At 49.8% G+C, this 24,562-nt stretch overlaps 2 protein-coding genes across 10 annotated transcripts; one reads left to right on the top strand and one right to left on the bottom strand.

Annotated features, from left to right (window-relative positions):
- Nucleotides 1-1,684: 1,684 nt before the first annotated feature.
- Nucleotides 1,685-5,572, top strand: Elob (elongin B). Its single transcript, XM_015490595.1, has 3 exons — nucleotides 1,685-1,771; nucleotides 2,380-2,599; nucleotides 5,398-5,572. The coding sequence occupies exons 1-3, from the start codon at nucleotides 1,685-1,687 to the stop codon at nucleotides 5,508-5,510; spliced, it is 420 nt and encodes a 139-aa protein (XP_015346081.1). The 3' UTR covers nucleotides 5,511-5,572.
- Nucleotides 5,573-6,011: 439 nt separating this feature from the next.
- Nucleotides 6,012-21,872, bottom strand: Srrm2 (serine/arginine repetitive matrix 2). 9 transcript variants are annotated; one of them, XR_007342627.1, is made up of 14 exons: nucleotides 21,603-21,872; nucleotides 20,621-20,728; nucleotides 20,266-20,430; nucleotides 20,034-20,111; nucleotides 19,534-19,596; nucleotides 19,396-19,428; nucleotides 18,632-18,682; nucleotides 18,370-18,462; nucleotides 17,553-17,745; nucleotides 9,075-15,733; nucleotides 8,041-8,328; nucleotides 6,870-7,732; nucleotides 6,628-6,738; nucleotides 6,012-6,537 (listed from the first exon to the last, which is right to left on the bottom strand). XR_007342627.1 is itself a non-coding variant. In XM_015490860.2 (14 exons), the coding sequence occupies exons 1-14, from the start codon at nucleotides 21,842-21,844 to the stop codon at nucleotides 6,528-6,530; spliced, it is 8,208 nt and encodes a 2,735-aa protein (XP_015346346.1). In that variant the 5' UTR covers nucleotides 21,845-21,872; the 3' UTR covers nucleotides 6,012-6,527. The 9 variants fall into 9 exon arrangements, 4 of the variants coding, with proteins under 4 accessions (XP_015346346.1, XP_015346347.1, XP_048645271.1 ...); XR_007342628.1 differs by having other exon boundaries at nucleotides 6,628-6,735; XR_007342630.1 differs by having other exon boundaries at nucleotides 6,870-7,604.
- Between the last annotated feature and the right edge of the window lie 2,690 nt (nucleotides 21,873-24,562).

Genomic DNA, 24,562 nt, shown 5'->3' with positions numbered 1-24,562 from the left:
GGTTGACTGCCAAAAGCTGCAGGGTCAGCAGCAAAGCCAGGATCAGAGCCAGAGCCCCCAAGGCAGCAGCACCTCCGTAGCTGAAGTGAGTCCGTCCCTTGGTGAATGCAAACAACTAGGCGACAAAGGAGTGAAGATTTATTAATCGCAGCAAAGAGAGTGCTGGGGATATTTCCCTAAGCAGAGACTCTCTGAACAAAGGGAACCGGGAATTTTACTGGGGAGACTCATGCATATTAATACCTGAGAGACTATCACATGTAGAAGGAATGTTCTTGCCCACACCCAGTTCAAGATCCAACTTCCCGGTACAGTGACTGCTTGAAAATGGTGGGTGGGACTGCCTCTGGGGTAGAGAATTTAGCTTTCCAATGAGATTATGAGCAAATCTCAATGACCTGGAAGAGTGTGATCTGGGTTGGATTACACAGGTCCCTGGTGGTCTTTTCTCAAGGGCCTTATCTAAAACCAAACAAAAACAAAAACCGGGAGGGGTTTGAAGAGGTGCGTGCTCGATCCCACCTCAAGCACTGTGCCTACCCCTACGACTTGCTCTCAGAGTTGACACTGTCACATGGCCCCTCCAGGACACTGAGACCAGAGCTCCAACAACTGCAGGGCTGCATGGTGTCCAGGACCACTGCCAGTGAGTCTCTGGGCTGGTGGCCTCATCTCTCACACTTGCCCAGCTTCACTGGCTGCCCAGATAGCAGCTGTCCCCTCCTGGGGGCTGGCTGGGTTCCAGAGTAGCCTCCAAGGGTTGTTGGAGGCTCCACCAGCAGAGGAAATCAAGCTGCTGGAGGAGCCCAGACAGGGAGGAAGTGCTGCCACCAGGGCTGGAGCTGGAGCGGGGAGCTGTCCAGGAAGCCAACCAGAAGGGACAACCCTCCTACCCTGGACACCATGGGGCCACTGGGGCCTGGCCAGGGGATGCGAGGTGAAGGCCAAGGGCAGCCTAGCAAGGCCAGCTCAAGATACAGATGAAAAGGGTGGATGCAGCTGTGTGGTGCAGCTCCCCTGGGATCAAGCCCCAGAACCAACAAAATAAAAGTAAAAAAACCAAAAAGGCTGAATGGGTTACCGAAAGCTCAATCCTGGCCCTCAAGGCCAAACTAGTAAGAAAGACATGGTTCCGAGGAAAAAGAAAATATTTCTTGCTTTGCTACAAAGGAGAAACACAGGGACTCCTGTCCCGGAGGCTGTGACTGCCCACGGGCAGGAACAGGGGCTTCTACAGAGGCAACTCCCAGGCACATGGCAACTAGCACCACTTGTCAATTTGAGGGTCAGTCATCCCAGAGACCTCCCGAGTCTGGGTTACTCGGTGCCCAGGGTGGGTGTGTGCTCAAGGACAGATAAATCCGCCTAAAACGGGAAAGAAAGGCAACCCTGTTTCCCCTGAGACTAGGGAGGGGACAGAGGAAGAGAAAATAGCTTGTCCTTTAAAAATAAGTCATAGTGGCCGAGTGGCAAGGAATGTCAGAGCATGAAGTGAACAAGGGCTACGGATGCGGCTCTGAGGTGATGCACCCGGGGTTCAATCCTCAGTGTCCACCTCCCCCCCCCCAAAAAAAAAAAGAGGCCGTAGAGCAGCCAAGGTGTCCCTCAGTGGAGGGACGGGAGAAACGATCGTGCACTCAGGCTTGGTGCAGCCATAAAATGACATCGGGTCATCGGAGGGAAAATGCATGGAACTGGAGAACAAGAAGCTGAGCAGAATAAGCAGCCTCCGAAGGTCGGGGGTCGCAGTGTCCCCTCTCGCGCGGACGAGGTAGGGGAGGGTTCCCACGGAAATGAGGGAGAGCAACGGAAAGGGTCAGAGAGGGGTCCTGGGAGAGGCAGGGACACGCCGTGTCGTGTGCACTTGCGAATGTGTAACAGCGAATCCCTCCGCTGTGCACTGCTACTTCGCACCTAATAGAGACACGCGAAAATCGCCGAAAGCGGCGGCGCCTCCCTCCCGGCAGCGAGATGGCGGCCCGCGCAGAGCCTCTTCCGGCTCACTTAAAATGGCGGCGGGGGCGGGGCCGCGNGGCAGGGTCGGCGCCTCCGAGGCCTCCGCTCCCCTGCGCCGCATGCAGGACTCCCCGCCCTCTTCCCTCTCCCGCTCGTCGAGCCCCGGCCGCCTGTGAGCCCGGAAAGCCGGGGGCCCCGAGTTATAGTTGAGGGCACTGGATGTCAGAAAGTTGAGCCCCTTGTTCAGGGGTCAGAGCTGTCAGTGATCTGCCTCGGCTTCCGTCCGCTGGCTCAGTGACTCCGAGGGCGATTCGCACGCAGGGTTTGGGAGAACCAGATTCCAGAGCCCTCCCCTGCAAAGTTCTTATTTGGACATCTTGGGGACGCGGCTCTGGAAGCTGTATCCAACGTGCTCTGTGGTAGTTATGGCCACACTTGATACTATCTCTTCCTCTGACTCCCAGTGTAGTTGCTGGCCAGAGATCTGTGGGTCTTGCCCCTTCTGGACCTCTCCCCAGACCCTTCTTCTCTCCTCAGGATGACCAGCTCCTCGATGACGGCAAAACTCTGGGAGAATGTGGCTTCACTAGCCAGACAGCACGGCCACAGGCCCCAGCCACAGTGGGGCTGGCCTTCAGGGCAGGTAAGGACTGGACTGGGTGGCAGCTGGGCAGGCTGGTAATGGCCACAGAAAAGGGTCTTCGAGGAGCTGAAGTTGATTTTATAAGCCTTTGCTTTCCAGTCCACAAAGGGTAGGAACTATCTGACAGTGTTTCTCCACTGTAAAACAAACAAGAGACACTTGTAGAAATAAAGCAATGGTTTGAAGATCCCTCGTCCCAATACCCTCTCAGATTTGCAGAGGATTTATTGAGCACTTGGCTCTGCACTCTGAAAGTTACTTCCATTGTCCCATCTAATCCTCTCAGCCGGGAGATGCCAGCACTGCCATCATCCGCATTTGCAAATAGGGATGACTAAATCTTGCCAACAGTCCCATGGGTAAGAGGCAGGCTTCTAGTGCCTTGCTAGAGTCAGATACCATACCAAGCTTGATTTGTGCTGCTTATCACCTGATTCCCCCAGTATCTCTGGTCAAGACTTGAATTTGCATTAGTTTGAATGGTGGTTGTTTTGGTGCTGGGGATTGAACCCAGGGGCGAGCTACATTCCCAGCACTTTTTTTTTTTTTTTTTTTGAGACAGTGTCTTAGTAATTTGTCTACAGCCTCACTAAGTTGACAAGGCTAGCCTCAAACTCACAATCGTCCTTCCTCAGGCTCATGGGTTGCTGGGATTATGGGCAAGCAAGCACCATGTGGATTGTGTTTTTTAAGGATGAGTAAATTGAGTTTGGGGAAATGGGGTTGTTTGCTGGGATGCCAACACCAGGCTTCAGATCCAGATCCTATATTCTTGTTAATCTTACCCCAAATCTCCCAGGATGTTGTACCATGAGGGGTGGGGAGAGTTTCACATTTCCCTCCATCTAAGAAAAGGGGAGGGCAGAATTTTTAGTTTTTACTCTTGGTCTCCTGGAATTTTAAACAGATCATAGAGCCATATTTTCGCAGATGTGGATCCAGGGGATGTGTGGGTAGAGGGAACATGGATAAAGGAATCATTTTCTGTTTTGTAAGAAAACAGCACAGGTTGAGAAAGAAGAGTATGGTCCTAGCTGTACTCTTTAGGTCCCATAAGGATAATGGGGTTAGGCTTCAGCTTCAGCAGATGTGTCCTCAGTCAGTACTTCTTCCCCTGCCCCACCCAGCACGGCAGTCTGAGTCTGGTCTGCTGTGAATGCTGCAGACATCATACAGGAGTGTCTTTCTGAGGGGGTAAGTGATGACTGAGTCACATCTGGTGGGCTTTCTGAGCAGAGGCAATAGAGCTGCATTCTCCCTGAAGTGATCCTTTTTCTACTTTTTGTTTTTGCTATACTGGAATTGAACCCAGGACCTTATATGCTAGGGAAGCACTATACCACTGAACTATACCCCTACCTCTTTTTATTGGTTTATTTTGAGACAGGGTCTCACTAAATTGCCTAGGCTGAACTTGAACTTGGGATCATCCTGCCTTAGCTTCTTGAGTAGCTGGGATTATAGGTATGTGGTAGCTTTTTTTTGTTTGTTTGAACAAAAGGCTTGAAGTGGCTTGGAAGACACTGATAGCATAAATGAGGGCGAAGAGACATGACTTGTTTTTGCCCACCATGGCATTGCACATTACCTTGAGGCAAGTAGTGTCTGTTGTGACGGGCACAGTGTGGGCTGGTTACTTTTTGTTTTCTCACAGACTACTTGCAGAAAGACAACTCTTTGTGCAGCTGACCAATCAGTACTAGGTTCTTGGGCCTTGATTGGGTGCCACACACTCTGCCATTCAGTGTCCTTGCTAAAGGATGAGACAGATTTGTCTGCCAACCTCAAACTGCTCAATTAGGGAGATGACAGTGTCAGGTGTGAGACTGCACTGGCCAGATGAGTCACGGAATATGTGGGTAAAGGCAAGAATTGTCCCTGCAGGTTTGTGGCTTGGGTTTGTTACCTCAGCAGTATCGGCACTTGGGGTGGATGATTCTGTGTGGGGCCATCCTATGTATTGCGAATGTATGGCAGCATCCCTGGCCTCTCCTGGCTGATAGAAGTGGTAACCCTTCACCTGCCCAGTTACGACAGCTCTTGAGACATGGCAGCTTTCCTTGGGGTGTGTGTTGGGGGACTTCCTCTGGAGAGCCTAATCAATTAAGAACTAAGTCAAGAGAACAGCCCTCTAGGTAGAGGAAAGCACAGGAGGAAAAGTATGAAGTGGAATACATGTGTTCCATGCTGGGATAACAGTAGAACTGGAGCCACTGTTCAAGTGGGAAAAGCAACCTATCAAATCTGACAATTTTTTCTGAGGTGACATCTGAGCCGAACTCTGCCCATAGCATGTCCCATGTGATAGGTGTTGGGACTGGCAAGTACAAAATCCTGAGGCAGGAAAGGGCTTGGTATGGGAGTGAGGCTGAGCATTGGAGACAGACACAGTGTTGGTGAAACCAGATGGGAAACCATTGGGAAGTTCTAAGTGGGTCAAGACTGTACTTGGTTTCCCACCACTGGTTGGTTGATGGAAAAGGCAGAGAGCAAGGAGAATCTGGTGTGGTGGCAGGTGATGCTGGCTGTGGAGACAGAATTGTGGGGTGCCTGCAGGAAGTTACTGACAAATGTAGATTGGGAAAAGGCCTAGAATGGCCAGCAAAGAGGGATGGGTGGCTTGGGCCAATGGGGTCAGGAGTCATTCCAGTGCCACTAAGTGAAGCAGCTGGCAGTGGGCAGGTCAAAGCTGCAGGACAGTGACTTTAGGTGCCCCAGGGCTTCAGGTTATTGGGTGGAACAAGGCCCAGCTGGGGTATGAGTTGAGCACCTTTCCAGCTCTGTCTCCTCCCCTACAGATGATGCCTTTGAGGCCTTGCGCATCGAGCCCTTCTCTAGCCCACCCGAGCTTCCGGACGTGATGAAGCCTCAGGACTCCGGAGGCAGCGCCAATGAACAAGCTGTGCAGTGAGGGCCCCAGGCCCATCCCTGAGGCCCATTCCCCCCAATAAAAGAGATTTGGGTGTCTGCCTGGTTGCTGCCTCTTTCTCCACCCTCTCCCTCCCTATTCCAGGCATTGCCCTCCCTGGGATGGGTCTTGTTCCCCCACTTCTTTGGGCTCTTGACCAGCCTATCCTGGGCTGCCCTGAGAGCCAAATTACTCCCAGCTTTGGGGAGAAGAGGTCAGAATTCCTGAGCCCTAGGTCAGCCCAACGCAGGAGGGGCAAAAGAAATCCAGCCTTTAAGGTACACTTGCCACCCAATTTCCAGGTGTGTTTCCTTAGACTCTCTGAGGGGGACGCTGTGGGCTGGAACCAGTGTTAAGAGTGGGTTCCTACTTCATCATTGCCCCCCCTCCCCAGGGCTTCAGGAGATCCAGGGCAAAGGCCTTGGGGACTTCCAGTCAGGGTCTAAGGTGAAGGTGGTTCTTCCATTTGCTCTCTCACCACTAATAAACAGTCTATAGACTCAATTCCTGCATTTCTCATTTTATTTGACAGAAAAAGTTGCTCTTGCTGTACAGATTTTTAAAAAACCAAAATGCCTTTTAAGAAACATGAAGAAAAATTGGGGGAGGGGGTCACAACCTCATGGGGGGCAGTAGGGGCCAGCTAATTTTTTAACTCCTGCCCCTTCCATCCAAGAACACCTCAACTTCTAAATTCTAAACCATCACCCCCAGGAACTTCAGACGGCTGCACCTCTCAGGGCCTCTGATTCAGAAGGCCTCAGTGTCTGAACTATATCCTCTCCTCCCCCAACTCCCATCAGCATTCATTCCCTCCCACCCCCAAACCCCCCCAAACACATGAACCAGGAAAAACTCACAGAGATTAACATTTCACAGGAACAAAGAAAAAAAGGAGTGGGGGGAAGGGAGCCCTCCACCCAAGATGCTGCCAGGATTCAAAGGTGGGGGAAGACAAGGACCTCCCACAGCTCTGTTGGGGGACACTCCCTGTGGCTCCAGAGCATGGGGTGCGGTGATTTAAGGAGACCTGTAGCAGAAAAGACCAGAAATCAATGCCAAAAATCAAGTTCAGCTCCTGTCACCCACCAGAATGGGACACCCTTCAGAGGAGACACACCTGGAGGAGCGGTGTCGCATGGGACGGGGGCTAGGAGTTTCCCTCCTGCGCTTGTGGCCCGGAGAATGGCTGTCCCCACGCTGGCCTCTCCGGGAAACCCGCTCATTGCTGCTGCAACAAAAAAACACGTCAGACCACTGGGTGGCACCAGCCTCAGACATCCCTGAACCTTGAAACTGGCTTTTCCTTCAAGTCCTGTGCTGGTCATTCAAGACTGTGTTAACCTTTGGGGTGGGCCCTACCTCTGCTGGTCCCGTGGTGAGGGCTGAGGTGAGGGACGGCGTCGCTCCACAGGTGAGTAGCTGAGGGACCTCGAGTCCCGAAGGGAATCTATAGGCTTCCGGGGGCTGCGGGACCTGGGGAGCAGAGGAAGCTCCCATAGCACAACGCCCTTCCAAATCCACCAGCCAGCACTCAAAACCACCCACCCAGGTCCTGACCACCAAACCTCACACCACGCAGGGCCAGCCTCAGACCCACCTTTGTCCGCACTCACCCATCCGCCCGCACACCTTCCACTGAGTGCCCACAGTGGGCAGGGCACAGGGTGCAGCGGGGGATGCAAAGATAAAGACAGTCCCTGCCCTTGGAGGAGCTCAGTCTGGTAGTGAAGGAAGGCCAACAAGGGAGGCACGCAGGGCCCCATGTGTAGGAAGCAACCCCACAGGGATGGATGTGCATAGATCTGGGGACTTGGGGCAAGGATACATGGGCGGGGCAGGGGTAGGGGCGGGACAATCTTCTCGGAGGTGCTGTTTTGAGTGGAGTCTTGCAGAACGAGGAGTTCACCAGGCGGACAAGGAAATTCCAGGCAGAAGGAACAGCATGTCCAAAGGCATGGGCTCTCCTTGACTGCAAGGCGCTGGGTGTGGCTGGAGCACAGGGCATGTATGGGGGCGGGCAGGAGGAGCACAGGGTGGGCAAGGCCAGCTGGTGAAGAGCCTCACACGCCATTCCCGCAGAGGTGGGGCTTTATCCTGCAGGCCACAGGGCGTCCCGGAAGGATTTGTGGAGTGGAGGGAAGTAACCAGATGTGCGTTTTAGAAAGATCCCTCTGGCTACGTGTGGAAGAGAATGGCGTGGAGGCAGGGAGACAGGGAAGAGGCTGTGGACAGAGTCGGGAGAAGATGATGGTGGCCAGACCAGAGCCCTGTAGCAGCAATGGGGAGACTTAAAAGAGCTAGAATCCCTGGGACCAGGCTGCATGTTGGGGGAAAGAAAGAAACCTAGGACTTCCCAGTTCTGGCTTGAGAACCCACTTGGATGGTGCAGCCCTTTACCAGAACAGGGTGCAGAGAATAATGGGCAGAGGAGTGTGCCCGACTCCTCCCTTACAACCAGACACAGAAGTCCACAAGGGGCCCATTCTGGAGAAATCACCCTCCCCTCCACCTCGGGCAAGTCAGGACTCACCTCCGCTCGCCAGGGGGTGGCTTCTTGGGGCTTGCAGGTTTGGGCAAGGCCTGAGGGCCTGGCTTAGCAGGGGAAGGGGAAGAGGAAGAAGAGGAGGAGGAGGAGGAGGAAGAGGAGGAAGAGGAGGAAGAAGAGGAAGAGGAGGAGGAAGAGGAGGAAGAGGAGGAAGAGGAAGAGGAGGAGCTGGAACTAGAGCTGCTAGAGCGCCTCTTCCGTTTGGCTGGGGCTGGCTCCTGGGGACGTCCATCTCGAACAGCCTCCTTTGGTGCTGGAGTGGGGCTGGGGACCCTGTGGGAGAAGAACAGTGTTACAAAGAGACAAGCTGCCCCAGCCCCAACCCTACCTTCCTTGGCCTGGAGGAATGGCAGTGGGGGAGGGGTGCCTGAGAAAGGCCCTGGGAGCTCTCGAAGCAACCTGAAGCGAGCCAGTGAGTGCTTCTCTGGAGATCATTGGCCCGAGCCGACCCAACCTCTGCTAACACAAGCAACAGGCTGGGGCCCGCAGCACAAGGGATCAAGGTTAAACCTCAAGAATGTCCCTGATGAAGGAATAAGGCCCCTGGGCTCAGATGTGGAAGCTGAAGCTGGGTGGTCTCCTTCCTCGGAGAGCCGCAGCTTGGGGAGGCCCCTGTGAGTGCAGGTTGGCTTGGGGAGGGGCCGTCCTGCCTGGAGGCAGGGAGAGGGATGGGATGACCTCTGAAGATCCTTCCAGCCCAGGGAGTTCCTCTTGAGGTCTAACTGCCATCCCTCCTGCTGTAAAATTAAGTCCATTTCCTCTAGTTCTGTCCTCTGTAGAGATGGAAAACTTATCATTATCCTCTAGAGAATTAATCTTCTGAGACTTTTTTCTGTCCCATCCCTCCCCACCCGTAGCCCCCACCCCAGCATTCTCTTCTACCCCCAGCTTGAGGGTCAAGGTTCCCCATACCTTCTCAAAGAACCAAGAACCTGAGATATGGTTGCTCCCACCCCACTCCCTCATCCATTCCCAATTCCTTTCCCCCTAGAAGATTCCTGAAAATAAAGTTCCCTCACCTCTTCAGTGCCACCTCAGGCTGAGCTGGAAGGCTAGAGCCTTCTGAGTCGCTAGAACTGGAGCCAGAGGAGGAAGATGATGAAGACGACGATGATGATGATGAAGAGGAGCTGGAGGAGCTGGAGGAGGAGGAGGAACTCCGCCGCTCCTTTGCTGGTTGCGGGGTGGCCAACGCAGAAGGCTGCTGGGCCCCAGTAGAGGCAGGTGGCTCCCCACCCTCCGGGTGAGGCACCCCAGGAGTAGGGCCAGAAAGCATGCCATTGTGGTCACCAGTGGAGGACATGGCCTTTGCCACTGTCCCAGAGGAAAGGGACTGAGACCCTGCTACAGAAGTGATTTGGGCATTTGAACGGGATTGGTCTGAAAAAGCAGATGGCACAGGAGACCTAGGTCGATCCTGCGCTGGAGGGAGAAGAGACTGTGAAGGAGCCTGGATCACTCTGGAGGCAGGGGAGGGAGCCCGCTCAGAGGTCATTCTAGACTGGCTTGGGGCTGATGGTGGTGTTCTAGACCTGGCTCGGTCAAGAAGCGGGGGTGAAGCTCTGCCACTAACACGCTCATAAGCAGAAAGGGGCACCCTGGGGCTGGTAAGGTTTGCACCAGACAATGCTGGGGCCATCCTAGCACTGGTGAGACTTGCAGAGGCCAAGGCTGAAGGGGTTCTAGAACTGGCAATATTCACAGGAGCTGTGGCATGAGCAGATCGTGGACCCACGAGGTTTGCAGGGGCTGGAGCCTGGGGTGTTCTGGAACTAGAGGGATAATTTGCAGCAGTTGGAGGCGTGCCAGATCCTGAAAGACTCAAAGCTGCCAAGGCAGCAGGGGTTCTGGCTCCTGCTAGGTTCACAGCTGGAGCTGTGGGGGTCCGAGGGTCAGCAAGATTCACGGCTGAAGGTGCCACTGCAGTTCTGGGGCTGGCCAAGTTCATGGCTGCTGCTGCCGCTGGTGCTCGTGAGTCTGCCAGGTTCACTGCTGTTGGGATAGCAGGCGTCCGGGCACTGGCCAGGTTCATGGCTGCTGCAGAGGCTGCAGGAATCCTGCTAGCAAGATTGGCAGCTGGGGCCGTTCTGAGACTCATGAGAGGTACCGGAGCTGGCACCTGGGACATTCTTGCAGCAAGACCAGCAGCAGACATGGATGGAGGAGGCCGGGCAGTGCCAAGGCTGATAGCTGTCAAGGCAAGTGCAATTCTAGACTGAGCATGATTTTCTGGCACAGATGTTCTTGGATGATCAGGTATTCTGGGACCTGGGCCATCCATCATGGAGCCACCAGCTTGTTGCAGGACAGACATGGGTGTTCTAGCACTGCCAAGGGGTTCAAGCATTCCAGGTGATCTACATCGGTCAAGAGGAGTTGGTGACATGCTAGGACGACTGAAACAGCTCATTCTGGAGCTATTGAGTGCCACTGGAGGTGTTCGAGAACCAGAATGATTCCTTGTTGCTGGAGGAGTAGCAGAACGTGAACGATCAGAACTACTTCCAGATGCAGAACGCCTGCGAATAGCCGGAGGAGATCTTGTTAAAGACCGTTTACCCCGAGTTGCTCGGGGTGTACGGGACCTAGATCTGCGGCGAATAGCAAGTGGCGAGCGGCTTCGAGAACGTTTGCGTGGCAACAATGGTGTTCGAGACCTAGAGCGGCGTCGAATAGCTGGAGGCGTTCGGGACCTTGAACGGCGACGGGTGACTGGGGAGGTTCGAGATCGGGACCTCCTCCGAGTGACTGGAGATGTACGTGATCGAGATCGCCTTCGAGTGACTGGGGATGTTCTGGATCTTGACCTTCTGCGAGCAATAGGTGAAGTTCTGCTTCTAGATCGCCTCCTGGTTACTGGTGGGGTCCTAGACCTGGACCTTCTGCGAGTCACTGGTGGAGTTCTAGAACGGGAGCGCCGGCGTGTTGTTGGTGTTCTGGACCTTGAACGACGACGGGTTACAGGTGGTGTTCTGGACCTGGACCGTCTTCGACTCACTGGGGATGCCCTTGACCGAGATCTTCGTCGAGTCACTGATGTTCTGGACCTGGACCGTCTCCGACTCACAGGGGAGGTCCGAGACCTGGATCTACGTCGGCTGAGCAACGGTGTTCTAGACCTGGATCGCCGGTGAGTTGCTGGAGAGGCTCGAGATCTAGAACGTTTCCATGGGGCTGGTGATGTGCGTGAGCGAGAACGCTTGCGACTGGTTGGGGGTGTTCGAGAGCGGCCTCTTCGACGTCGAGAGGAAGTTCGGGAACTCTCCTGCCGGGCAGGTGATCTGGAATGGTAACCAGAGCCTCCCCTCCGCCTGCGAGTGACCCGAGACCTGGACCGGCTCCGCTGTCTTCTTCGCGAAGTTGACTGAGACGATCCAGACCTATCTCGACGTCGGGTTGTTCTGGTTTTCTCCCTACGTGAGCGGGAACGGGACCTCTGGAGTCCACGAGGCTTTGGTGAACGGGAACGGCCTCTTCTTGAAGTTGTCTTAGTGCGTGGAGATGAAGCTGAACGCCGCCGACGTGAAGACCTTGACTTTTCAGCTGGCTCAGGGGAAGACACTGAGGGACTTCTTCTGCGTCTTGGAGGAGTTCTGGAACGAGTTTCTGGTGAAGAAGAGGCAGAGCGGCTCCTACGGGAGAGTCTGGCCTTCCTGGTTAGCTCAGGAGATGACCGAGAGCTGCGACGTCGAGGTGGTGTGCGAGACTTTGTCTTTGGCTCTGGTGAAGACCTGGAACCTCTTCGAGCAGTTCTGGACTTGGGTGGGTGTTCGGGTGAGGACTCAGAACTGCTGCTTCCTTCAGCAGAAGGTCCTCTGCCTTTGCTTGATGAGCCTGATCTGCTTCTTCTAGGAAGGACCCGAGGGGCAGGTACTTTGGGTTCAGGAGAAGAATCAGAACCACTCTGGGTCCGAGGTGCTGCTCTTGGCTTATCTTTCACTTCAGGAGATGAGCCAGACCTACTGCGCCGAGGAGAAGCTCGGGATTTGCTGTCAATCTCTGGAGAGGATCCAGAGTGACTCCTCTGCCCAAGTGGGGTTCGTGTCTTGGCTTTAGAATCTGGAGAAGAATCTGACTCACTTCTCTCCTGAGGAGATGCACTGGGTTTCCCGTCAAGCTCTTGAGAAGATCCAGATGGACTTCTCTGCCCAAGGGGGGTCCTAGCCACAGTTTTCTGCTCAACTGATGATTCTGATCCACTTCTTTCTCTCTGAGGGGTAAGACACTTGTTGTTGAGCTCTGGGGATGATGGAGAACGACTTCTTGGCCTAGGAGTCTGAGGCAATGCTTTTGGTTCTGGGGAAGAATCACATTCACTCCGCCCCCTAGATGGGGTTCTAGGTATATCTTTCATTCCAGGAGAGGACCCAGACAGGCTATGCCTAGAGGGAGTCCTGGAACCATCTCTAAGTCCTGGAGAAGACCCAGACCGACTTCTCCTTGATGGAGTTCTGGGTAAACCATCTTTCAGTTCAGGAGAAGATGCAGAACTACTTCTCTCTCTTGAGGGCGTTCTGGGTACAGCATCAAGTACAGGTGAAGATACACTCTGATTTGAAGACATTCCTGCCTTTTCCACCACATCTGGGGATAACTCAGAACTGCTACGTCTGGAGGATCTTGTTGACTGTTCTTTCATGTCTAGAGATGGGTCTGTCTCCAGCTGATTAAGGAAAGGTCCATTCAAATCTTCTTTAACCTCAGGAGAAAATCCAGTATTCATTTCTGTAGCAGTGCCTGAGTTTCTAAATTCTAAAGGTGATCCAAAGTTATTCTCCCTGGGAGGAGAGTGAGATAGTTCTTTATGCTCTGGAGAAAAATGTGGCGCTCCCCAACAGGAGGCCACTGCAGGAACTTCTTCCAAAGCCATTTGTGACTGGCTTTGGTCAAGAGCTAGCCCTTCTTCTACTTCAGGAGATGATTCAAAATTACTTACAGCCATTTGTTTTTGTTCTGGAGACAAATGAGGCAGCACTTGGTTTGAAGGTTGTTCAAATTTCTCTATCACCTCCATTAATTCCTCATCTTGGTTTGACTTAGGTAATGTATTATTTTGGTCTTTTCTATCTGGAGATGATTCATTGACACTTCTTTCCCTTGATGGGGTTCTAGGTGCATCTTTTAGTACTGGTGAGGATTCAGTCCTATCCTGTACAGGTGTACTAAATTTGTCTCTTGGCCTAGGAGATAACGCAGCAACATCTTCCTGAAGGGGTAAGACCATTTTCTCTTTTGATTCAGAAGACTCCAATCTGCTCTGTCCCAGAAGAGATTTCGAGTCCAATGCAAGATATGGACAAGAGTCAGACTGGGGCCTGCTCTGCTCAGGAGACATTCCTGATTTCAGCCTAGGACTTGATAATTCACCTCCATCTTGTCTTGTTGGAGATGCCAGCTCAGTGACTGGAGATGAGGACCTGGACCCACCACTCTTTGGAAATGTTTGAGATTTGCTCTGCAGAGGTGAAGACTCCAAGTGACTCTGTCTCATTTCTGGACTTGAAGTATCAGATCTGGGGTCCGGTGAAGTTTGAGATTGTCCTTTATGTTGCAGAGATGAGGAGCCAAAGTAGCTTTCTCCGGGTGGTGTGTTAGACGGTACTCCTGGACAGAGTGAAAATGATCCAGAGCAACTCTGTGCTTGAATTTCTATAGACTTCTCTTGGGGACATGGTGATTTTGACCCAGACTGACTTTGCCCTGGTGGTGTTTGAGGCTTTACTTTAGGGTATGGTGACACAGACCCTGAGTGACTTTGTCTTGGTGGTGTTTCAGGTTTCACTTTGGTATCTGGTGAGGAGGATCTAGAATGGCTCTCTCTTGGCAACGATCTAGATTCCACCTTGGTGCAAGGAGACACAGATCTGCTTTGCCTTGGAGGTGTTCTAGAAGTCATCCTACTAGGACTTGGAGAAGAAGAGCCAGAATGGCTTCTTTGTCCTGGTGACATTGCCTTCACTTTGGGCTGTGGAGACAATGACCTAGATGGGGTCTGTCTTGGAGGTGTACTAGACTTCACTTGAGGAGGAGAGGACCTAGAACAGCTGTGCCTCGAAGGAGTCCTAGATTTTACCTCGGGATCAGGTGATGATTCAGAATGGCTCCGTCTTTGTGGTGTTGCAGATTGTTCGATGGTTTGGGGACTTGTGATGGAACCTTGTCTTGGTGGTGTTCCAGATTTCACTTTTGGGTGAGGAGATGAACTGGAATGGCTTTGTCTTGATGGTGTTTTAGATTTCTGTTTAGGTGGTGAAGAACCAGAACGACTCCGCCTTGGTGTTCTAGATTTTGCTTTAGGTTGTGATGATCCAGAGCGACTGCGCCTGGGTGGTGTCTGTGACTTTTGTTTAGGGCACGGAGAGGACCCAGAAAGACTGCGTCTCAAAGACAAGCGAGATTTTGCCTTAGATCTTGGTGAAGAGAGAGACCTGCTCCGCCTTGAGGAAATGTGAGATTTTTTCATTTCTGGACTTGAGTTGGACCTGCTCCTCCTCTGAGATGTTCTGGATTTGTTCTTCCGCTCTGATGACGAACCAGACCTGCCTCTTCTTTGTGGTGTCCTAGAGTGAGATCTTCCTCGCCTAACTAGACTTCTACTGCGGGATCTTCGTCTTGCTGGGGTTCTAGACCGAGACCTCCCTCTCCTAGCTGGGGTTCTAGAGCGTGACCGGCCACTACGTCTAGCTGGGGTTCTAGAACGTGACCGGCCACTACGTCTAGCTGGGGTTCTAGAACGCGATCGGCCCCGTCTAGCTGGGGTTCTAGAACGTGACCGACCACTTCTCCTGGCTGGAGATCTACTGCGAGATCTCCTTCGTACTGGTGATCGGGTCCTAGACCTGCGTCTAGCAGGTGTTCTTGACCGAGACCTGCCCCTGCGGGCTGGTGTTCTTGACCTGGACCTGCGCCTGGCGGGTGTTCTAGATCGTGATCTCCGCCTGGCAGGTGTTCTAGAGCGGGACCTACCCCGCCGAGCTGGTGTTCTAGAACGTGATCTGCCCCTGGTGGCTGGGGATCTAGAGTGTGATCTGCCTCGCCTTGTTGACCTAGACCTGCCTCTTCGCTGAGTATTTCTGCTCCTGGACCAACCTGGTCGTTGAGGGGACCTAGAACGGCCACGCCGTTGGGGGCTTCTAGATCTTCCCCACCTCTGTGCAGACCGTGACCTACGCCACTGAGGGGACCGGGAACGAGAATGACCCCTTTTGGTAGGGGTTCGAGACCGTGATCTCCCCCTCTTAGCAGTGGCAGGGCTGCGTGATCTCCCCATCCTATGGGAAGGAGTATGAGAGTGTGATTTATCCCGCTTTGCTCGGCCATGTGACCGATTCTTGGATGTGGGGGAAGAAGAAATCTCTCGGCGGGCACCAGGAGCTGGTGTGGGTTTAGGACTTTCAGGGGAAGAGCTGGCATGCCGAGAAACTTTGGTAGGCTGTGGGGATGGTGGGCAGCTCTCTGAGGAAGAAGACTGAGGTGGTTTCTCAGGAGACTTAGGTGGTGAAGGGCCTCGGGTTGGGGAGGCCTCAGATGGGGGGTTCACTGGCTCCTGACTTAAGGAGGTTGTTGCAAGGGGCTGTGGGGAGCCGCCATGCTGCTCAGCAAGGAGCGGAGTGGGAACAGGTGGTTCAGGGCCTGTGCTGCTCCTTTCCGGAGAGGGGCTAGGTCGAACTGCAGGTTTCTGAGAGTGGAAGAGAAAGTAGGGATAGGGACACATAAGCACCCAAATTTCCCATCACCCGTAATATCTCAACACCTTTTCAATTAAACTACTTTCACATGCCCCATCATACCCATTGGTCCTTTTCCTCACCACAGGCAGTCACATTCATTCAATAACAAAACTTCGTTAAACACAAAGCACAGTGTGAAAAATGTGAAGAAAAACCTGTAACTTGAAGTCTTAAAATCTAGAAAATTTGTAAATAACTACTGCATTGCAATTAACAATACTACTACAAAATAACAGAATGAGCAGTAGTTAGGGTGGGAAAAATTTTTTTTTTTTAATGGATGCTGAGAACTCAGAATGTTAAATACTCCCAGATCGCCAAAAGAGCAGTTTTAAATAGAGAAAGCAGTTTTCTCAAGCAGGTGGCACTTGACCTCACTGTCAAGAAACTTCGGTATTAAAAAAAATAGTAAAAACAAAAGCAAAGTACTGGGGCTGTAGCTCAGTGGTAAAGTGCTTGCCTCGCATGTGTAAGGCACTGGATTCAATCCTCAGCACCACATAAAAATAAAGATACTATATGTTCATCTACAACTAAAATAAATATTTTTTTAAAAAAGCAAAGTACTGAGAATCCGATTTGTGTGAAGAAAAAAAGTGACAAGGGGCTAGGGATGTAGCTCAATGCAGAGTGTTTGCCTAGCAGGCATAAGGCCCAGGGTGGTGGTGAGGAGTGAAAAGCCTTTTAGATACCGCTCAAATGTCATAGAAGAAAGATGATCACACTCATAAATTGCAAAATTTGCTGAATGAGACATAAAATAGAGAAATTATATTACAATAATTGAAAAATGGGGGGAAAAAAAAAAACAAGAGAATACAAAACAACAGGAACTACAGGGACTACCATTCCTTTTAGTGTTTTCAACCTGCTGGCAAAACCTCAGTGGGTTGAAAATTTTCATGAAATAAAACATATTTTAGGGCTGGGGTTGTGGCTCAGTAGTAGAGCACGTGCTTAGCATGTGTGAGGCACTAGGTTCGATTCTCAGCACCACATATAAACAAATGAATAAAATAAAGGTTCATCAACAAAAAATATATATGTTTTTTTAAATAATAAATTTAAATGTGGCTTAAGGGGCTGGGGTTGTGGCTCAGTGGTAGAGCACTCACCCAGCACATGTGAAGCACTGGGTTCAATCCTCAGCACCACATAAAAATAAATAAAAAACAGAGGTATTGTGTCCATCTACTACTAAAAACAAATGAAATAAACGTGGCTTAAAGAGCTGAACGTAGTGGCACACGCTGGTATCCCAGCAGCTCGGCAGGCTATGGCAGGAGGATCTCAAGTTCAAAGCCAGCCTCAGCAAAAAGCAAGGTGCTAATAAGCAACTCAATGAAACCCTGTCTCTAAATAAACTACAAAATAGGGCTGGGATTCTGGCTCAGTGGTGCTGTACGCAAGTTTAATCCCCGGTTAAAAAAACAAACAAAAACAAAAACCAACAGAGGCTTAAAGAAACTTGTTAGAATTCTATCCACACACACACATAAACAGGACACTGCTACAAAATCCACTGCAAACATCCAGCGAATTTTGATTCTAAAGGCTTCAAGATTCAGTGCAGTGCATCACAACTATTAAAACAAGTGCAGATATACAAGAGAATATAAGTAGAAGAACGCACACTGAAAAAAAAAAAAAAAACAACTAAATTCACTTCTCTTATTAAGTTATCATTGCTCCTGTTCACTCCACAGCCCTATCATAAAACTCGTAACCTAGCAACCCAATGAACATCCACTACCCTCAGGGACATACCTCCTTCTTGTCTTTGTCCTCGTAAGGACTGCTAGGCTGCTTTGTAGAAGTCTCTGGGCTGCTAGGCCGTTGTATATTGGTGGTACCTGGTTCACTAGAAGGCGCATCTCCCTCCCCTCGACGCCCTGGAGCAGGGGAAGGACTTCGCCCAGTCAAAGCAGTTGTATATATTTTAGCTGCAGCACTTCGAGACCTGTGGGAGTTAATGGAGGATGGGGGAGAGCAGGGAAATCAGCTCAAGGGAGAATAGAAAACCCCCTCCCAGCTCCCATCTACCTTTCCTAATTATACACAGCCCTCTTCCAAAAAGCCTTAGTCACATTTCAAATCATTCACAGAATGCAAATTCAGTCCACTTTGTTTCTTTGCTTCCCAACAAAATCCCAAAGAATGTTCTCCCTCTACCCCTTTATTCACCTCCCCCAAACATCCCCAAACCCTCCACCCAACCCATTCCCTACCCACTTCATTCAAAACTCACCTCTGAGCCCACCTCCTTCAGGAAGCCTTCCCCGATTAAGGAAGCCAGGGTAAGGATTCCTTCCTCCCCCAGACACCACGAACAAACCACCCCCCCTATTCTGGCAGTCCATATACATCATAACGAAACAAAAAAATAATAAAAAAAAAAAAAAAGAGAAGGGGAAATGTATATGTCTGTCCATCCTGTTGCTTTAGCCTGTCAGCTCCTAGAGGGCAGGGACCGTGTCTTCCGAATGGTCTGTGCAGCGCCTAGCACACCGTGGGCGCTCAATAAATATTAAATTGATTAACCCACCATTCCCTCTCCCTCCCTTCCTTCTGGACTACCCCTTACCGACTGCGAGAAGTGTCAGAGGAGGAAGCAGAATCAGCAGAGGTTGACCGATGGGCCCGGCGGCTCTTGGGAGCTGGTGTTGTACTACGAGACCTGAACGAATACCACCACATACAGCTCAGGAGGCTGTCATACCTACACTGGATTCTATTCACCCATACCTCAACCCTTAACCATTCAGGGACAAGATTAATTATGCCTTCTCCCCCTAAGGGAACCCAATCATCTACTTAGTAAGGAAATTCCCCTCAAATTCACCTACCGCTTCCGTTTCTTGTCTTTAGATTTACGTTTACTCTTTGGAGTGGGAGACCTGGGAAATTAAGTGAGAACGTTAAAAATGTATTTATTTTGCGATATGAAGGATTAAAGAAAGGGCACTCTACTTGAGCTAGTTCCTGATAAACCCCTCCCCCATCCCCCCACCGAGGCTAAGAGACCTGGTGTTGGATTTGTGATCCTCTCACCCAAGCCTCCCAAGCTTCTGGGATTACAGTATGCAAGGCCATATTTGATCCCTTAACCCTATTAAAATTTTGATACAGGGTCTTGCTAAATTGCTGAAGCTGGCTTTCAACTTGCCATTTTCCTGACTGAGCTTCCAGAGTTTCTAGGATTACAAGTATGTGCCACCATGCTTGGCAAAAAAAATACATAAATAAATAACTTTTTTGTGTGTGTGCACTGGGGATTGAACCCAGGGCCTTGTGCATGCAAGGCAAGCACTTTACCAACTGATCTATCTTCCTCAGCCCAGAAATAACAAATTTTTAAGAAAGGAAAAAAAAAAAAAGCCTAAAAGTAAAATGGATGGTACTAGAAAACTTTATTAACAATTAGATCAAGGATTATGTTTTACTCAGAGATAAAACCTCCCAAAGGCCAAAGAGAAAACAAAGCCATCAAGCAATGTCTCATAACTTCCATGTCCCACTGTGGGGAGCCACATTGAGTTACCAAGGCCATCAAGCAATAGCTCATAACTCCCATGTGCCACTAAGCCCCTATTTGCCAAAGGGCCCTTACCTGTGCTTTCGTTTCTTGGACTCAGATTCCGACCTGTTTTGGGGAGGGGGGGGGAGAAAAAAAATCATACACCTATACTTAATGCCTGAACTCAATCAGTAATCCTTCTGCAATCACCCAATTACTTCAACTTCATACCTGTGCTTCTTCTTTTTTGAGCTCTTTTTTCTCTCCCGTCGAGGAGAGCTACTCTCTGACCTGCTGAAGATGAGATCAGAAGCAAGGTCATTTTGCTTGGCTTCTTTCCTGAATCTCCCACTTACAACACATTCTCATAAATGGTTTTCTAACACAACCAAATAACCCCATCAGCATCAACTCCCCAGACCTCAATCTAGGACTAATCTCTTTACTCTCCAAGAAATATAGGTAACTCCTTAAATCAACACATTTAAAAATGAAAACAATTCCAAAAATCCCAACTGATGCTGGCCAATTCTTAACTGTCAGGGCTACAGACTCAACACTTCCCCACTAAGAAGCACTGTCAGCTAAGATCTGAAATGATAACTCCCTTCTCCTTGACTTTTTTGAAAACCACCTGCTGCTCCCAGAAAGCAGAATCCTTGACTTCCAGAGACAAAGTACACCACAGGATTGGCCCTCTGTATAACAGAATAACTTTCCAATCAACTTACCGTCCTCTGTCTTTCTTCTTTTTCTTCTTCTTTTGCTTTGGGGTCGGTGAACGAGAACTGCTGGACTCCCTAACAAGGCTAGTAAAAGATAAAAAACACATCTTTAAGACGTTTCAACCTCAAGAATGAAACCTGAAGAGTTTGAGAAGAAGTTCACAAAAAAAAAAAAAAATAGAACAGAGTGCTTAGAACCAGAAGGAAAAATTGATACTAGTTTCTTGGTCTTGAGTACCTGTAAGGTTTGGGAGGCTCGGGAGCTGGTTGTTTAGCTTCTCGAGCACGACGCTGAGGATCAAAAGAGCTGCCATCCACGTAGGAATCACTGATGCCAAAGGCAGCTCGGAGCCGCTCATTCTTCTTCTCATTCAATTCTGCCAACTGATGCGTCTCAGTTACCCTAGAGGAAAAAAGGTAGAAATGTGAAGGTTATAGGAAGCAAAGAACAGAGCTAAATTCAGAACAAAATTAAGCAGGAGACAAACAGCCATGGAGTAAGGAACATGAAGGCAGAGAGAAGTTCCAAGTAAGGAGGGAGGCAGCAGAGGCAGCAGCAGACAAAGTCCAGGAGGAACCAAGGGAACACTCACGCTGGCCTCTGCCCTGGGGTTTCCTCCTTGCCCCCAGGGTTCACATCCTTCTCCAGCAACATGAGTCGAAAGGTCGCCACTTTCTCTTGGATTTGCTGTTCCTCGTACCTGAAGGACAAATTCCTTCACGGTTAGAGCTTGACTGGACACTTCCCCAGTCCCAAATTCACATTTCCCTTATTCCCAATGGGGGTCCCACCTTCCCTCTCCATGCACACATAGAACTTTTCACTCACTATCACCCTAAAATCCTTAAGTCCTGTTCTTTTCCTATCATCTTTCCTTCCTTAATTCCCTATGCCCTCTAGAACAGTGGATTTTAAACATGCTACAATTCAGGAGCCAAGAGAGGAAAGTTAGCTGGCAGAGTTCCCAATGCGCCTCACCAACTTCAACAAGACCCAATCTCTTACTTCCTGGGCTTTCAAAATATAGTATATTGTATTAAAGAAAAATTGTGCCATTGATGAAGTTTGAAAACCACTGCTCTAAAAGGTGCCTTAATGTGCTCCTTCTTCAAAATTTCACTTTCCTACCCGCCCATCACACTCTTAATACAGTATTCTACCAATTCTTATTACTCTGGCTTTGCTATTTTCCAAGGCCTCAATCCTTAAAATCCATTTACTTCCTCTTTCCTACCAATGACAACACCTGACAGCTTACCTAGCTCTCCTACCTAACTTCTGCTTTCCCGTCTCTCCCTTTCAGCACACTTTGTTCCTCAATCGTCCCCCTTCCCATGTGCATCCATCTAAATAAATAATTCAGACTCTCTGAGGCTCCCATTTAACACCAGACAGTTTCCTCACCTCCCACTTTGCATTACCCCTTAACTCTTTTCAAATCTCTAGCTCATTTAACTCCTCCCCTACAACTCCACTTCAGAACTCTTTCAACCAGCCCTAAACTCCGTAAATCCCACCTAACACCCAGCTCTGCACTCACTCAGTGCTCGTCTCTCCCCCAGCCCTCCCCTCACCCCTGCTCTTCCATCATCTCCTCCAGCTCGAGGCATCGCAGCTCCACGCGCCGCTTGCGCTCGTGGTCCAGGATGTCAGGATTAGGCCGCTTCACCAGGGCAGCCTCCAGGCGCCGCAGTTCCTCCTCTCCCTTGTAGTCAGGCCGCTCACCCCGGCGGCCCCGCACCAGGGACAGGTTGCGCTGGACGTAGCCGTTGGTGCCGCTGCCCCGGGGCGTCGGCAGCCCGATCCCGTTGTACATGGCCCTGTGCCCGGGGGCACCACCGCTCCTGAAGGGGAGCGGGGGAGACACGGGTCAGGCCCCTGGCCCCAAACTATCCACTTTCCACCACCCACATCTCTGCTCTCCATCCTCACACTACATCTCCATGAGCTGCATGATACCACCTCATTCTCTTAAACTAACAAGTCCCTTTCATCCTTTCAACCAAATTATAACCCAATGCTTACAGACTTTTTCTCCCAATATTCTTTCACATTAATCAAAATTGTTCCTCTTTGCACCTAGACTTCCTTCTTTTTCCACCCTAGGCCATCAAGGATTCTGCTTCTCTCAAATATCTCCATACTAGCATTTTATTCTTCGTTGGAGCCAATACACTTTAAGTAACATCCTCACCAACTACTCTTTAACATCTAACCTCTGGTAACCAACCATCCTCCAAAGTGGACATAATAAACAAAACACACACCTGTGCCTAAGGGCCTACAGTCCATATTGAAAGAAACTTCCCAAAATTTACCTAAGGACTTCAGACTATCCGTAAGAACATAAAATAAACTCAACAATCTCTAAGATATCTGAACAGGTAGGCTGCTGTTAACATAAATCAAGTGCCCTATAAAGACTCACATCTAGACTACAACCAGCATACACATCAGAACGCAAGAACCAGGATGTTACATTTCACCTCCAAAGGAAGAGCCATTTCTTTCACTCCAAATATTCACAACGCTTATCAACTATCCTAATTTTGCACTTTCAATTTCCTTCCCATCAGGATTCACGACTTGCACTCCTCCAAATCTCCGTTAATTATTACCCGTTTTCAATTCAATGTTCTAAACATATCAAATCAGCCTCCTGTTTCAACTGCTCCCATAATTTCTCTATGTTACCCTAAACTTATCTAGTAAACCTTCCTCATTTTCATCAATGTCCAGCTTTTGACTTTCCCTATCAATCCCTTGTTGCACACTTCCTGGGTTTTCTCTCTCAATCCTGCTTTATCCCTCTCACATGTTAACACTATGCCTCCTGTCAGATTCCATCCTCTTGTTTCAACCCAGCATGATTCTGAAAACCCCCAAACCCCAACTTTTCTGGCTAGACTTATTGGCTATTCACACCCTATTCCTTTCTCCTGCCATGTATGGTCCTATCTCTTCAAAACGAATCCTCTCCAAGATAGTTTCACAAAACACAAAGGTGAGGGGAAATTACCCCAGGAAAAAACCCAAAAACAGGCAAAACAGTTTAGTCAGAAAAGAGAATTGAACGAGGGGAAGACCCCATGTAGGAAATTCCAGAAAAGCCAAGTGCAATGGCATACACCTGTAATCCAAGGCACTCAAAAAGGCTCAAGCAGGAGTTGGGGGAAGGCCTCAACAACTTAGCAAGTTGTTGTTAAAATTAAAAAAGAACTGGGTGATCCTATGTTCAATTCCCAGTCCCATAAATAAATAAGATCCCAGAATGAAAAAACATCATACAAATGCCAGGAAGTAAGATATCAAAATGTGTAAAAAGTTAAAAAATTAAAATACGTAGTGATGTTAATGGCAGGGAGCTGTCCAGTTTGTCTCTGTCCCATTCCCAAGCCTGACCAGTCCCTGCACGAACCCCACAGCAAAAGATTTGAAATAAAAGATAACTATCTCAGGGTAAAGGAATGACAGATAAGGCTAAATTTAGAAAAAGCAAATGGAAATTCAGGAGGAAATAAAAAACTTCTTTACAGCACAAGAAATCAGTTTTTCTACCTTCCAACTCAGTTTAGTTTTCTAAAACCAGTTCTTCCCCAATCTAATCCTAAACCTTGTATTGTCTCTCCATACCCCACATAATTTCTGCTTTGCAAAAAGCTTCTGACCTGCAATTAATTCTTCAGCCCAATCATTCACCCACACTTCCATACCACCGCACACAAAAATCCTCCCACTCCCTAAAAATGGAAAACCAGTAGCTGCTAAGGAAAGGGTATTAAGTTACAACATTTTGGAGAAATTTTATGGAATAACAAAAAAAAAAAAAAGGAATTGGGGAGGGGGGGGAACCACAGCATCGAAGGCGTTCACAAGGGAAATTACTTCAACACAAAACTACCAAACATTCTTAAAAACTGGAGTGCATAGACTGGATATGCTAAAGTCACTCCAAGAATCTGCATAAAGTAAAAGGAATCTCCAAAAACAAAACACTTTTTCCTGTTGGAAAGTTACCAGAGTACCCTGAAATCCAACACTAGGACAATCAAGAAAGGAAATGGCACATAAAGGGGGAGAGGGTGTAGAGGACAAGGACCTAGGTAGTACAGTAAGCTCGGCGCTGGGGCACCGCGGGAGCCGAGCAGACATATGGAATCCAGAAAGCTAAAATATTAACTCAGGAATGAACCTAAGCCCACGTACTTAAGACGAAAGGCAACAGACTGCGTTTCTGGTTCAGAGACATCTTAGAGAACCTAAACGAGGTTCTCCGAGAGTTCCGAGCCAAATAACGCCTGACACAAGAGACCATAACCTTAAACTAAGTCGAGAATTTTCTTCATGCTACGAAAACCTGCTACAGCCTCCCAAGCCCTAGCACAACTTTCGGGGAGAGTGGAAGAGGTGGGAGAGGGAGCGCGGGTCTACCTTGCGTACACAGACCACACACGCTAACTCGGGGGCCCGGGGGCTTTTCTCCAAGGCCTGGCGGCCGACGCGCCGACCCCGCGCAGGCCAGGAGGTGATGCAG

The sequence above is a fragment of the Marmota marmota genome, unplaced genomic scaffold, assembly GCF_001458135.2.
Source record: "Marmota marmota marmota unplaced genomic scaffold, marMar, whole genome shotgun sequence".
In the NCBI taxonomy this organism is placed as follows: domain Eukaryota; kingdom Metazoa; phylum Chordata; class Mammalia; order Rodentia; family Sciuridae; genus Marmota; species Marmota marmota.
Note: the sequence above shows the minus strand (reverse complement) of the source record. Positions and strands in the feature narration are given on the sequence as shown.

Excerpts from the sequence above, each read along its gene's own strand:
- Elob (XM_015490595.1), top strand. The coding sequence starts at position 1,685 with ATGCATGGAACTGGAGAACAAGAAGCTGAGCAGAATAAGCAGCCTCCG. Across the intron at positions 1,772-2,379 it reads TCCCCTCTCGCGCGGACGAG|TTATGGCCACACTTGATACT; the intron begins GTAGGGGAGGGT and ends GCTCTGTGGTAG. Across the intron at positions 2,600-5,397 it reads GGGGCTGGCCTTCAGGGCAG|ATGATGCCTTTGAGGCCTTG; the intron begins GTAAGGACTGGA and ends CCTCCCCTACAG.
- Srrm2 (XM_015490860.2), bottom strand. The coding sequence starts at position 21,844 with ATGTACAACGGGATCGGGCTGCCGACGCCCCGGGGCAGCGGCACCAAC. Across the intron at positions 18,463-18,631 it reads AAAGACAAGAAACGGAAGCG|GTCTCGTAGTACAACACCAG; the intron begins GTAGGTGAATTT and ends GTATTCGTTCAG. Across the intron at positions 17,746-18,369 it reads TCTGACACTTCTCGCAGTCG|GTCTCGAAGTGCTGCAGCTA; the intron begins GTAAGGGGTAGT and ends TAACTCCCACAG.